At 44.2% G+C, this 15,191-nt stretch overlaps 1 protein-coding gene across 3 annotated transcripts in view; it reads right to left on the bottom strand.

The window, feature by feature from the left end:
* The window catches only part of LOC136312099 (methylcrotonoyl-CoA carboxylase beta chain, mitochondrial), an 88,486-nt gene that overhangs the window by 61,567 nt on the left and 11,728 nt on the right, over window positions 1–15,191 (bottom strand). For all 3 annotated transcript variants that reach the window (XM_066241574.1, XM_066241555.1, XM_066241565.1), the window contains exons 3-6: window positions 13,079–13,163; window positions 10,325–10,426; window positions 5,167–5,294; window positions 1,644–1,756 (exon numbers count right to left, since the gene is read on the bottom strand). In XM_066241574.1, coding sequence (XP_066097671.1) covers window positions 1,644–1,756; window positions 5,167–5,294; window positions 10,325–10,426; window positions 13,079–13,163 — 428 coding nt within the window. The remainder of the gene's footprint in view (window positions 1–1,643; window positions 1,757–5,166; window positions 5,295–10,324; window positions 10,427–13,078; window positions 13,164–15,191) is intronic.

The following is a 15,191-nucleotide window of genomic DNA, read 5'->3' on the forward strand; positions in this document are numbered from 1 at the left end:
GAGAGAGACAAACAGAGAGAGGAACTGATAGGGACAAAAAGACACGAAGGGAGAGAGATGAGAAGCATCAATTCTTCGTTGTAGCACCTTAGTTGTTCATTGACTGCTTTCCATACGTGCCTTGACCAGGGGCTCCAGCAGAGCAAGTAACCCTTTGCTCAAGCCAGCAAACTTGGGCTCAGGCCAGTGACCTTTTGTTTTTTACTCAAAAGTTTAGCTTGTACCTTCTGTGCTGGTTTTGACTGGTACCATACTGTCAGCTACACATCATTCTTAAGCCTTCTTGCTGCTGTCTTTCTTACTGTTGGTTCAGGTCTTGCATTTACCCTGAACTTCCTCACCCTGCAAGAGAGACTCTTGGTTTGTCCGTGTCATTGAGCAGACCCATCTCAGGTGAGTGGGTGGATTTAGCCTCTCTGTGCAGTCCTTGGGCTTCAAGCCAGCGACCATGGGGTCATGTCTATGATCCCACGCTCAAGCCAGTGACACTGCACTCAAGTTGGATGAGCCCACACTCAAGCCAGTGACCTCAGAGTTTCAAATCTGGGTCCTCTGTGCCATGGCCTCATCAAGGTCCACTAATTTTTTTAATTAAAATATTTTGAGCCCTGGCCGGTTGGGTCAGTGGTAGAGCGTTGGCCTGGCGTGCAGGAGTCCCGGGTTCGATTCCCGGCCAGGGCACACAGGAGAAGCGCCCATTTGCTTCTCCACCCCTCTCCCTCTCCTTCCTCTCTGACTCTCTCTTCCCCTCCTGCAGCCAGGGCTCCATTGGAGCAAAGGTGGCCCGGGTGCTGGGGGTGGCTCTATGGCCTCTGCCTCAGGTGCTAGAATGGCTCTGGTTGCAACAGAGCAATGCCCCAGATGGGTAGAGCATTGCCCCCTGGTGGGCATGCCGGGTGGATCCCGGTTGGGTGCATGTGGGAGTCTGTCTGACTGCCTCCCCGTTTCCAACTTCAGAAAAATACAAAAAAAAAAAATTTTTTTGAAACTTATGTTGATATAAGCAATTATACTTCATTCACCTCAACAGCTTAGAACTGTATTTTAAATCTTCCATTAATGATCTTTAGGTTGCTCTTTAACTTTTTTGTAACAAACATGCTACAACAAACTGTCTTGTACATGCCTCTTTTTTTCAGTAGAAGCATATTCCTATAATAGAAAAATCTGACTGGAGGTAACCTTAAGATACTTTCTGTGAAAAAAGCCTCAACTCTGCCTGACCAGGTGGTGGCACAGTGAATAGAGCATCGGACTGGGATGCAAAGGACCCAGGTTCGAGACCCCGAGGTTGCCAGCTTAAGTGCAGGCTCATCTGGTTTGAGCAAAAGCTCACCAGCTTGAGCCCAAGGTCGCTGGCACGAGCAAGGGGTCACTCGGTCTGATGAAGACCCGCAGTCCAGGCACATATGAGAAAGCAATCAATGAACAACTAAGGTGTTGTAACGCGCAACGAAAAACTAATAATTGATGCTTTTCATCTCTCCATTCCTGTCTGTCTGTCCCTCTCTCTGACTCTGTCTCTGTAAAAAAAAAAAAAAAAGCCTCAACTCTGAATTCACTAGTTTTAAGTCATCTCAGAGTGCCTATGTAGCAAAATCATTTATAACAAAAAGCAATATATCTCACTCATGAGAAATTACCTGTGCGATATTTTGAGAAGACATAATCGCTTGATGATAGAATATGCGGCCAAAGTGATCTCGATCTGGAAATATTTCTGCTTGTCGAGGTAAGTTTGCCCCTCCTGAATCAACTGAAGAGAACAGAAATGAAAAACAATAAGGACATCTCTATGAACAAAATACACTACACTCAGAAGAGTTTATCAATGACAGCATCATTTCTTAACCACATTCACAAAAATTTGCCCTGTCTTTCTAATTGTTCTACAGCATCTTCCTCCAATCCAATGCAGCCTAAAGGGCTCCCTGTTCCCTCAAATCCATTAGGCTCTCCTACCCCTATACAAAAGGCAACTTGAAATGTGTAGGGTATTCTCTCCTCTGAGAACCAGCTAAAGCCCCAGAAACAGTTTAAGTGCTTAACCCATTCAGCTAAAAAAAGTGTCTTCCCCTCTTTTTAACCAATACAAAAACTACCTATAGCCTGACCAGGCTGTGGCACAGTGGATTGCGCACTGGACTCGGACGTGGAGGACCCAGGCTCAAAACCCTGAAGTCACCAGCTTGAGCGTGGGCTCACCAGCCTGACCATGGGATTGCTGGCTTGAGTGTGGGATCATAGACATGACCCTATGGTCACTGGCTTGAAGTCCAAGGTTGTTGGCTTAGCCCAAGATTGCTGGCATGAGCAAGGGGTCACTCGTTCTGCTGCAGCCCCCAGGTCAAGGTACACATGAGAAAGCAATCAATGAACAACTAAGGTGCCGCAAAGAAATACTGATGCTTCTCATCTCTCCCTTCCTGCCTATCTGTTCCTATCTGTTCTTCTTTCTGTCTTTCTCTCTGTCTCTGTCACAAAAACAAAAATATACAGATTTTAGTGAAAATTTAGCACATATAGACTCTGGTACTGTTTTTACAGCAGTTTACAGTGGTGGATAAGAATACATGATGAGTTAAAAACAGCTTGGTTACTTCATAGTTTTTGGTCACAGGAGTGTTTCCTAGCCATTCTATGCTTCAATTCCCTCACCTTGAAATGAAGATAACAACAGTAGCTACCCTGACTGACCAGTGGTGGCACAGTGGATAAAGTGTTGAACTGGGACACAGAGGTGACGGGTATGAAACCCTGACCTTGCCTGGTCAAGGCACATACGGGAAGCAACTACAAATGGAGTTTTCCTGCTCTCCTCTGACCTTTCTCTCTAAAATGAATAACTAAAATCTTAAAAAAAAAAACAGTAGCTATACCACAGAATTCTTATTGGGATGACATGAAATAATGTGTGGCTGACCAGGTGGTGGTGCAGAGGATAGAGCATTGGACTAGGAAGCGGAGAACCCAGGTTCGAGACCCCGAGGTCCCCGGCTTGAGCGCAGACTCATCTGGTTTGAGCAAGGCTCACCAGCTAGAGGCCAAGGTCGCTGGCTTAAGCAAGGGGTCACTCACTCTGCTGAAGCCCCCCTGTCAATGCATATATGAGAAAGCAATCAATGAACAACTAAGGTGCCACAATGAAGAATTAAGGCTTCTTATTTGTTTCCCTTCCTGTCTCTCTGTCTCTGTCACAAAAAAAAAAAGTGTGACATACAGTACTTAGTTCAGCACATACTATGCACACAATCATACTACAAAGTTATTAGTACCATACCTATTATCCTTGCCTCCAACCATAAGTCATCTTTTGTTGTTTGATACATTATATCTTGTCTCCTATCATTATAAGTAGAATGAAGACAAGGATGCCATAAAACTCTTCACTGCACCCCCTCTATTGTGAGGCATAGCACATGTAAGCTCATTTGCTGTATTGTAGATATAGAACAGGGGTCCCTAAACTACGGCCTGTGGGCCACAGGTGGCTCCCTCAGGCCATTTATCCGGCCCCCGCTGCACTTCCAGAAGGGGCACCTCTTTCATTGGTGGTCAGTGATGCATCCTGTGCTCCTGGAGTACTGTATGTGGCGGCGCCGCAAAACGCAGTGTCACTCACGTACAGTACTACTTCCAGTGACGTGGGACACACACGTCAGGGCTCCAGAAGCGCGTCATATCACTTGTTATGGCTAGCAGTGACAAATATGGAACCGGACATTGACCATCTCATTAGCCAAAAGGAGGCCCATAGTTCCCATTGAAATACTGGTCAGTTTGTTGATTTAAATTTATTTGTTCTTTATTTTAAATATTGTATTTGCTCCCGTTTTGTATTTTTACTTTAAAATAATATATGTGCAGTGTGCATAGGGATTTGTTTATAGTTTTTTTTGTTTTGTTTTGTTTTGTTTTTTCATTTTTCTGAAGCTGGAAACAGGGAGAGACAGTCAGGCAGACTCCCGCATGCGCCCGACCGGGATCCACCCGGCACGCCCACCAGGGGCTACGCTCTGCCCACCAGGGGGCGATGCTCTGCCCATCCTGGGCGTCGCCATGTTGCGACCAGAGCCACTCTAGCGCCTGGGGCAGAGGCCACAGAGCCATCCCCAGCGCCCGGGCCATCTTTTGCTCCAATGGAGCCTTGGCTGCGGGAGGGGAAGAGAGAGACAGAGAGGAAAGCGCGGCGGAGGGGTGGAAAAGCAAATGGGCGCTTCTCCTGTGTGCCCTGGCCGGGAATCGAACCCGGGTCCTCCGCACGCTAGGCCGACGCTCTACCGCTGAGCCAACCAGCCAGGGCTCGTAGTTTTTTTTATAGTCCGGCCCTCCAACGGTCTGAGGGACAGTGAACTGGCCCCCTGTGTAAAAAATTTGGGGACCCCTTTTATAGAAAGTAGTCAACCAGGTAAACTTACCTTCCAGAAACAACAACAAAAACACCAACAAAAATCCTCTATGTCAGTACCTGTTCAAATACCCACATAAATGAATGATATATATTGGCTTTTTACCAAACAAAACCAATATCAAGAAAGTGGTGATTTTATACTGGCTTGCTTTTGTGATCTTTTGAAAAATCCTTAGATTTAAATGTATTTTAATTTTAAACATGAATTCATTTTCATTGAAAATTAAATTTCCCTATTAGACTTAATAGAGTGATACTTTGTAAGGTATATAAATGTCTAATCACTATGTTGTACACCTGAAAGCAATATAAAACATTTATCAACTGTAATTGAAAAATAAATTTTAAATAATTAAAATTAAGATCTTAAAATTTTCTCTGCTCAAATTATATACAAACTCAAGCATTTAACATAGTATCTGACACTGAAAAGATCCAAAATTATTAGCTCTATACTCTTTTATAGTTTGAACCCATACGGTTAACAGAACAATAACATATATAGAAGAAAAGAAGCACACACAAGTAGAGAAAAAACTGGCAAAACCAAAATACTGTCAGGGGTTATTTCTCAGTGAGGTTATTATGGGTAATTCTATTCTACTTTTTGTCTCAGAGTTCGAGCCAAGACCATGCATTTCTTTTGTAATTACGGAAGAAACTAATAGTTTTTTAAATACTCATTGATAATGTCCTATACAGCCTTCTAAGCCGTCATGTATTTTACCAGGTTGTTTCATAAGTCTGTGACTTGCCCAGGTAGATGCAGGGGAGCCGGTTTTGCAGTGCGATTTCTTGTGCCCGTAAATGTTTTTTCACAGTCACTGGGTAGTAGGTACCTCCTTTGACAGTAGCATCATTGGCAAAAATCATGCATTCTACTCTGAAAGGCACAAATTTCATTGGAAAGAGAAGATGAGAGATTTCTTCATAGTTAAAGCCAATTACATCGCATTCTAAGACACTCCAATGTCACCTTCAACTTCTAGTACAGATGACCAATGACAGATACTACTAGACAATCTTATGATATAAAAGAAAGATTGAATCACAGTTCACATACTCATTTCTATAATAGAAAATGATTACTTTTAATAAGAGTTATCAGTCCTACATTAGTAGCGAAAAACTAACAACCTACGCCACATTTCACAATTGTTATTTAAATGAAAGGGTCCTAACAAGATAATAATAATGCTGCTACTCCCTGACTCCCCCCCCCCCCCAATCCAAATCTCAAGGGTGAGGAAATCCCTCATAATTAACTTCAAGTTTCCATTTAGGGCCTGACCTGTGGTGGTGCAGTGGGATAAAGCATCGACCTGGAACACTGACGTTGCCGGTTCGAAACCCTAGGCTTGCCTGGTCAAGGCACATATGGGAGTTGATGCTTCCTGCTCCTTCCCCTTCTCTCTCTCTCTCCCCTCTCTCTAAAAATCAATTAAAAAATCAATAAATAAAATATTAAAAAAAAAGTTTCCATTTAGGAAGGCAATTTGTAAAAATAAAAACTGGCTCATCAACATTATATATTTTGTGCCTGTCCATGTAGTGGCACAGTGAATAGAGCATCAGACTGGGATGTGGAGAACCCAGGTTTGAAACCCTGAGGTCACTGGCTTGAGCGTAGGCTCACCAGCTTGAGCGCAGGGTCACTGGCTTGAATGTGGGATCACAGACATGACCCCAAGGTCGCTGGCTAAGAGTACGGGGTCACTTGCTCTGCTGCAGCCTCCCCATTCCCAGTCAAGGCATATATAAGAAAGCAATCAATGAACAACTAAGAAGACTAAGAAAACACAAAAAGGTCCTGGCCGGTTGGCTCAGTGGTAGAACGTTGGCCTGGCGTGCGGGGGACCCGGGTTCGATTCCCAGGCAGGGCACATAGGAGAAGCGCCCATTTGCTTCTCTACCCCCCCCCTCCTTCCTCTTTGTCTCTCTCTTCCCCTCCCGCAGCCAAGGCTCCATTGGAGCAAAGATGGCCCGGGCGCTCGGGCTGGCTCCTTGGCCTCTGCCCCAGGCGCTAGAGTGGCTCTGGTCGCGCAGAGTGATGCCCCAGAGGGGCAGAGCATCGCCCCCTGGTGGGCAGAGCGTCGTCCCTGGTGGGTGTGCCAGGTGGATCCCAGTCGGGCGCATGCGGGAGTCTGTTTGACTGTCTCTCCCCGCTTCCAGTTTCAGAAAAATACAAAAAAAAAAAACACACACACACAAAAAAGAATCGACACTTCTCATCTCTCTCCTTCCTGTCTCTGTCCCTATCTGTCCCTCTCTCAGTTTCTGTCAAAAAAAAAAAAGATCATATATTTTTTGTTTTCAAAAGTTCTTCAACATTGCTGCCATATGCTTTGCTAAAAGAAGTTTAAAATACAACATTCATCTAGCTTAAGAAAACAACAGATGCAATCTTAAAACAGCATATTAAAAATGTATCCTATGCAGGACCTGCGGTGGTGCAGTGAATTAGAGCATCGACGTGGAACACTGAGGTCACCGGTTTGAAACCCTGGGCTGCCTGGTCAAGGCACATATGGAAGTTGATGCTTCCTGCTTCTACCCCCTTCTCTCCCTCTCTCTCTCTCTCTCTCTAAAAAATGAATTAAAATCTTTAAAAAATAAAAAAAGGTATACAATGTCGAGTTGGTGTGTAGACATCCCAAGTTTGATCCCTGGTCAGGGCACATATGAGAAGTGACCATCTCTCTCTCCTCCCCTTTTGCAGCCAATAGCTCAACTGGTTAGAGCATCGCTCTGGGCACTAAGGATAGCTCGGCTGGGTCTGAGCATTAGCCCAGATAGGGGTTGCCTGGTGGATCCCTGCTGGAGTGCATGCAGAAGTTGGTCAATCTCCCTTCCTCTCACTTATTAAAAAAAAAAAAGTATTCTACGATGAGTCATCACTGGTACACTTTCTCAACAAAACCAGTTTGTTTGTTTGGTACCTCAGCCCACAACGAACACACAGAAACCAGGGTGGTGAACACAGGTGTGAGGTTGAGGAAAGTGCTTGGGACTGCCAAGAAACCTGGTGATTAGAGGTTCCACTTAAAACTTGATAGAACTGTGTGTTGCTTACAAAATAATCTTCATAAGTATGAAGTTTTTGATACCTCAACTCTATATTCTCTAGAATTCTAAGGTAACACGCATTGAACCCCTGTTGAACACAGAGAGCAGAACTGCACACACAGCCTCAGGTAGTGCTGGGGTAGATGGGCAGCAGTGCTCACAACATGATAGGGCTCCTCTCCCTTGAGCATCTGTTTTGTTCACCTACGTTTGTGGATGAAAAAAGTTCTAGGCCCTGGCCGGTTGGCTCAGCGGTAGAGCGTCGGCCTAGCGTGCAGAGGACCCGGGTTCGATTCCCGGCCAGGGCACATAGGAGAAGCGCCCATTTGCTTCTCCACCCCTCTGCCGCGCCTTCCTCTCTGTCTCTCTCTTCCCCTCCCGCAGCCGAGGCTCCATTGGAGCGGAGATGGCCCGGGCGCTGGGGATGGCTCTGTGGCCTCTGCCCCAGGCGCTAGAGCGGCTCTGGTCGCAACATGGCGACACCCAGGAGGGTCGCAACATGGCGACCCCCAGAATGGGCAGAGCATCGCCCCCTGGTGGGCAGAGCGTCGCCCCCTGGTGGGCGTGCCGGGTGTATCCCGGTCGGGCGCATGCGGGAGTCTGTCTGACTGTCTCTCCCCATTTCCAGCTTCAGAAAAATGCAAAAATGCAAAAATGCAAAAAAAAAAAAAAACAAGTTCTATGGAGCCTCACCAGGCGATAGTGCAGTGGATAGAGCGTTGAACTGGGATGCAGAGGACCCAGGTTTGAAACCCCAAGGTTATAGACTTGAGTGCAGGCTCACCAGCTTGAGCGAGGGGTCACTGGCTTGAGCATAGGATCACAGACATGACCTCATGGTCACTGGATTGAGCCCAATGGTTGCTGGCTTGAGCCCAAGGTCGCTGGATTGAGCAAGGGGTCAGTCACTCTGCTATAGCCCCCCTCACCAAGACACATATGAGAAAGCAATCAATGAACAACTTAGGAGCTTCAACAAAGAATTGATGCTTCTCATCTCTCTCCCTTCCTGTCTGTCTGTCCCTATCTGTCCCTCTCTCTCTCTCTCTCTCTGGTTCTGTCAGAAAAAAAAAAAAAAAGTTCTATGGAACATAACCTCACAGGGTGATCCAATCATAAATTTCAAAGTGGGAAGGTCATGGTGGGTAGTGGTGACCCAAACATTTAACTTTTTAGTAAAGGTTTATCTTTGCCTCAAGCAAGCTGCCGATTATTTCTATATATCTAGAAACAGTTGAAGCCATAAACTGAAACCAGCTCAGGAGAGCAGAGAATCTTATGATCCTGTAATTCAATCCCCACCTCGTTTTTTTTCCCTCTAAAAGTCATCTTCTTTAGTACCTTCCTTAATTTCAAATGCTTAAAAAAAGATGCAAAACTGTTACTTTTTGGAGCATTTGTGATCTTACTCCCAGACATGTGTCTTATGTCATCAGTTTGGCTCAAATAAACTCATTAGAATTCTCTACAGGTTTGGATGTTTCTTGCACAGATAGGTTAGACATATAAAACTTCGTAATTCCAGCCTGACCAGGCAGTGGTGCAGAGCATCAGACTGGGATGCAGAAGACCCAGGTTCGAAACTCTGAGGCACCAGCGCTTGAGCACGGGGTCGCTGGCATGAGAAAGGGGTCACTCGGTCTGCTGTAGCCCCCTGGTCAAGGCACATTATGAGAAAGCAGTCAATGAACAACTAAGGAGCTGCAATGAAGGATGGATGCTTCTCATCTCTCTGCTTTCTTATGTGTCTGTATCTGTTCCTCTTTCTGTCTCTCTCTGGATCTTCTCTAGTTTTAATAGTGGGACTGACTCCAAAGCCCATCTTCAAAGGTGGGCACCAGAACCAGAGCTTTATACTCAGAGCTACACCGTGACTCAGCAATGGGCTGGCACAAGGCCTGTCCCCACAGGGGCTCCCCTTCTACTGCAGCTGCTACACTTACAGAATAGGAACCAGGAAAGCCTGCGGCCAGCTCTGAAACAATGACCAATGGCTAGAGCTGCACCTCCCCTGTAGGCCTGAGCTCTGGAAAAGCGGAGGAGCACACACCAATAACCAGTGTTGGTGGTTATTGAATCCAATCTACTTGTATCGGCTCAGAATCCAAATGCCTGAGGTCAAATCTGACCTTTGCCATTGCCTTGATCTTGGGCAAGTAACTTAACTCTAATTCCTTTTCCTTATCTTCAGAATATTTATGACAATAATAATACCCACTCTCACTGATCTGTGGTGAAGATTAAGACAACTAATCAGTGCAAATGCTACAGTGTCTGGCAGGGTAACTTCTTAGAAAATGTGAGATCATATAAAAATAAATATATACAAAAACACTCATCTTCTAGCAATCTAGAATTCTCTAAATCTAAAGTATGTCTCCAATATTCGCACTTGAGAATACTGATTGCAGGATCCCACCCCCAGAGGACGATTTAGTACCTTTGGGAAACCTGATGACCTACATTTCTAACAAAGTCCTTAAGTGACACTGATGCTACCTGAGGACCACACTAGGCGAGCTACTCCTCTAAGACAGCGGTTTTCACCCTAGATGTGAGATCACCTGTGGAACCTGGAAAACCACACAAGCCAAGTCCACCTGGAGATTCTGATTAAGTAGGGAGATCTGGGTTGGCTCCTGGGATCTTTACTAGGGTTCCTTCCCTTCAATTTTTGTCCCTAAAACACCACAAATGTATCTAATACATTCCTGTATAGAAAGCTGCAGCCCTATAAAATATCAATAGCATAAAACTTGCATGCTAATATACAAAGCAGTGAGTGCTGGATGCCGTGCCTTGTCAGTCTTGCTGACTCTCGATGTAGAGTGTAAGTAGAATACTCACCCTGATACTCTCCCAATGCCCGTAATAATGCCACCTGCAGGGACCTCCTCATTTCCATATAACTGGTAACCGGCAAACTGGGATAACTCCAGAAATGGAGACCTGAGGGAAAGAAAGGATGTTGTCTGAAATAATGTCATTTTTTATAAAAAAGCATAAACAGTTACACATAAAAAAATTTCTCTTTAATAAACCAGGGTTTCAAATATGCATATTTTATGTAAAATCTATTAAAAAAATTCCAAAAAAAATCTAGCATCACTGTTTTAGGGAATTGTACGGTATAACCATATAATAACTAGGTACTATTTTAAAAGGTGTTTAAGAATGTGTTTACTAATATAGAAAGAGCATCGCACCTAAAACTTATGTAGCACTTACTGTGTGCCAGGCTCTCTTCTAGAACTTTTAGAAATCTAACTCATTACACCTAAGAACTACCTTCTCAGGTAGATCCTATTATAAATTCCATTGACTGATGAGAAAACTGAAACACAGAGACTGAGTCACTAGTAAGTAGCAGAGCTGGCTTTTTTTTTAACAATATTTTTTTATTATTAATTTTCATACAGTGACATTGATAAATCAGAGTACATATGTTCAGAGAAAACATCTCCAGATTATTCTGACATTTGATTAGAGCTGGCTTTTAATAAGCAATCTGGAACCAGGCTTTTAACCACTCATGTATTTTAGCTCTTTCTTAAATGTTCAAAATACAGTAAGAAAGAAAAAAAGAGGATTAGAATACCCATATATTGTATGATTCCATTTTTCTTTTAAAAAATTTTGTATTAATAATATACATACTAATGAAAATGGTCCAATGGTTTAGAAGGATATATACTAGGTGTTAGGAGACTTGCTCTCCATTTGGGAGTGTGTGCATGTCATGAAAAAATAATTTTGCAGTCTTTCTGTTCTCTCCAATCCTCCACATCCCGCTAATCCAGTCCTTCAAGAATTCCTATTGGGTTAGCTCTGTCATAACAACAGCCTCAGAACCTGACATTCTCATCATTTCCACTACTAGGAAGTAGTATCCTAGTCCAAGTCGCCATCATGTCTGTCCTGAAATACTGCCATAGCCCGCTAAGTGGTCTCGGTGCTCCCAGCCTTGCTGCCTGCAGTCTACTCACAACACAGCAGCCAGAATAACTCTTTTCAAATGTAAATTAGAGCCTTGGCTGGATAGCTCCATTGGTTAGAACATCGTACCAACACCCAGAGGTTGCTGGTTCAATCAGATTGATATCCCTCTCTCTCTCCCTCTCTCACTAAAAATCAATATATACAAATAAAATAAAAAGTCAGATAGAGCATAACAGGCTCCTGTTCAAAATGCCCCAAAAAATCTTCCTATTTCCCAAGGTAAGAGCCAAAGTTCTCCTGGACTAAAAGGTATTAGGGAGTTTGATCCCATTTCTACTACTCTCCTTTTCATGCCCTCTACCCCAACCATACCGGCCTCCTTGCTCCTTGAGCCCACGAGCACATCTGGCACATTCCCGCCTCGGGGCCTTTGCACCGGCCATTTCCTCTGCCTGCAAAACGTTACCCCCAGATATTCACAGGGTTATCTCTCTTTACTCATTCAAATCTAGGCTCAAATGTCACCTTTTCATTGAAGCCTAACCTAACCACCTCACTTAAAACAGCATCTTTACCTCCAACTTCTCCTGACTCTCCCTTTCTTCCTCATGGGACAGTTACTACTTTCTACATACTATAAAATACATGATGTTTGTCATTTATTTTCAATCTTCTCTACTACAATGTAAACTCCAGAGGGCAAGGATCTTTGTGTACACTGTCAACTGATGTATCAAAAGGACCTGGAACAGTGCCGGACACACAGTAGCGTCTCAATGAACATCTGTTACTGAAACTTAGGATAAGATTGAAACTTAGGATAAGATTGAACAGAAAGACTGCAGTGGTGGCGCAGTGGATAGAGCATTAACCACAGACCCTAAAGTCCCAGGTTCTAAGCCCCAAGGTCACTGGCTTGAATGAGGGCTCATCCGACTTGACTGAGGGGTTGGTACCCAGCCTGACTGCTGAATCATCAATGTGATCCCATGGTCACTGGCTTGAGCCCAAGGTTGCTGGCTTGACCAAGGGGTCACTGGCTTGGATAGACCACTCGGGTCAAGGCACATTAGAGAAGCAGTCAATGAACAACTAAAGTGAAGAAACTTTGAATTGATGCTTCACATTCTCTCTCCTTCTGCTCTGTCTCTCTAAAAAATAATAATAGGCCCTGGCCGGTAGGCTCAGTGGTAGAGCGTCGGCCTGGCGTGCAGAAGTCCCAGGTTCGATTCTCGGCCAGGGCACACAGGAGAAGCGTCCATCTGCTTCTCCACCCCTCCCCATCTCCCTCTCCTTCCTCTCTGTCTCTTTCTTCCTCTCCTGCAGCGAGGCTCCATTGGAGCAAAGATGGCCCGGGCGCTGGGGATGACTCCTTGGCCTCTGCCCCAGGCGCTAGAGTGGCTCTGGTCGCAACAGAGGGGGAGAGCATCGCCCCCTGGTGGGCAGAGCGTCTCCCCTGGTGGGTGTGCCGGGTGGATCCCGGTCGGGCGCATGCGGGAGTCTGTCTGACTATCTCTCCCCGTTTCCAGCTTCAGAAAAATACAAAAAAAATAAAAAATAAATAAATAAAATAATCATAATAAAATCATTTTTTTACAAAGCTCTCTGAGAAAAGTCCCATGGAATGGAGAACACTGAGTTAGCACTTGGGTAGATACCAACCCTGGGTCCAAAAGACCATCGACTCTTTCTCTGGCCAGCAGTTTTCCTCTTGATATGTGGAGCTGTCTGGCTTTCTCGCTACCTCCTATGATAAAAGCAAGATTAGATTAGACTGACATGCTATAAGGTGTCCTTTTAATGCCTGTAAAATATAACACTTAGTCCAAAATATAGAGCTTTTAGAAGTTAAACATATCTTGTAAAATAGCTAATTTTTCAGGTCATTCACTCAACTTACAAGCTGCCAGTTTTCTGAAGTAAACAAACAGGTGTTTTTCCTTTTTAAGTCAGTCTATCCCTATTATAATATTATTGGCTATAACTATGTATGGTGTCATGTGGGTACAACACTTTTAAAGAGGATCACTTCATAAGTTATATAAAAATTTAATCACTATGCTGTACACATGAAACTAATACAAAATTGAATGTCAAGCACAATTGGAATTTTTTTTAATTTAAAAGAAAAGCAAAAATAAAAAATAAACTAAAATGAATCTATTCCAAATTTCACAGCATTTTATACATTTTCTGAATTCACTAGTCATTACTTAAAGAAATAACATGTTTTCTCTACAGCTCATGCAATGCAAAGGCTGCCTCAACTGTACCACATGTATTAAACAGCTACAACAAATACCCAGCACTGTGCCACGTGAAATTTGAAAAATTCCTACCTTCACGTGGACCAGGTAAAAGTATTATTTTAGATATGACTTCCATGACAGCACAGTAAAACTTATCTAACGGTGCCATTAGTGACCCATGACTTTGTCTGCTGTCTCCAAACAGAAGAGAGTTAAACACCTTCCTTATACAGCAATTACAACATCCTCTTTTGTTAGTATCTTGACTCAGAGGTTGTATCTGGTGTTTCCTGATGTTGCTCCAGATAAAAAAAAAAAATACAATTATTTTATTTTATTTTTTTCTGCACCACCCCACACCCCAAAATCACAATTATTGAAGAGTCTGCTGAGCTAACCTGATGAGGCAGCTCGAGGTGGGCAGCGCACCAAACCTCACCCAGCCCGAGGGCTGCTGGGCTCCAGGTCTGAATAGCAAAGCAAACTCTCCCCAAACCAAGGCAACTGATCAGAAGGATCAGACTGTACTTCTACTATGCTGATTTTCACTGCTGCCCAAGAATTTCATCTTAACATATCCTTTGTCTAACGAAATGTTCAACTATTTAAGAAAGCTATTTCTTTGTTTCTTTGGGTATGAAAATAGTTCATATCTATTTCAAACAAGCTTCCAAGTATAGCCTTATTTTTCAAACCAGGACTCTTTCCTGTATCTAAGGAGATTATTTCTGCTAAAGAGATGGATTTTTTTTTTTTTCCTGAAGCTGGAAACGGGGAGGCAGTCAGACTCCCGAATGCGCCCGACCGGGATCCACCCGGAATGCCCACCATGGGGCGATGCACTGCCCATCTGGGGCGTCGCTCTGTTGCAACCAGAGCCATTCTAGTGCCTGAGGCAGAGGCCACGGAGCCATCCTAAGCACCCGGGCCAACTCTTTGCTCCAATGGAGCCTTGGCTGCGGGAGGGGAAGAGAGAGACAGAGAGGAAGGAGAGGGGGAGGGGTGGAGAAGCAGATGGGCGCTTCTCCTGTGTGCCCTGGCTGGGAATCGAACCTGGGACTCCTGCACGCCAGGCCGACGCTCTACCACTGAGCCAACCAGCCAGGGCAGAGGTGGATATTTTTAAGATTAAATCTGTCTTAAGGTTACAAAGGAAACATTACACATCTACTTTATAAAAATAAAAATAATTCTGAACAGAAGCAACTTAGTTACACATGGTAGAATTAAATCAAACCGTTTTTATCTTTTCTCTCAACCACAGGGAACTCAGAGTTCCCTACCAAGCTGGCTTTAGGGGTCTGAGGTGGGAAAGGAGGGAAGAAGGGGAGGAGGCAGGACTGCCAAGGGGCAGGAGAAACTTCTGGGATGGACATGTTCATTACGCTGATTGTGGTGATAGTTTCATGGGTATATACATATTGTAGTGGAATAATCCATTGCATGGCCTTGGATGGGAACACAGCCAACAAGAAAAGAATGTTTTGCCAAGAGAATTGTTTTGTGACTTGAAGGCAGGTCACTGA

The sequence above is a fragment of the Saccopteryx bilineata genome, chromosome 1 (assembly GCF_036850765.1).
Source record: "Saccopteryx bilineata isolate mSacBil1 chromosome 1, mSacBil1_pri_phased_curated, whole genome shotgun sequence".
Taxonomy (NCBI): Eukaryota; Metazoa; Chordata; class Mammalia; order Chiroptera; family Emballonuridae; genus Saccopteryx; species Saccopteryx bilineata.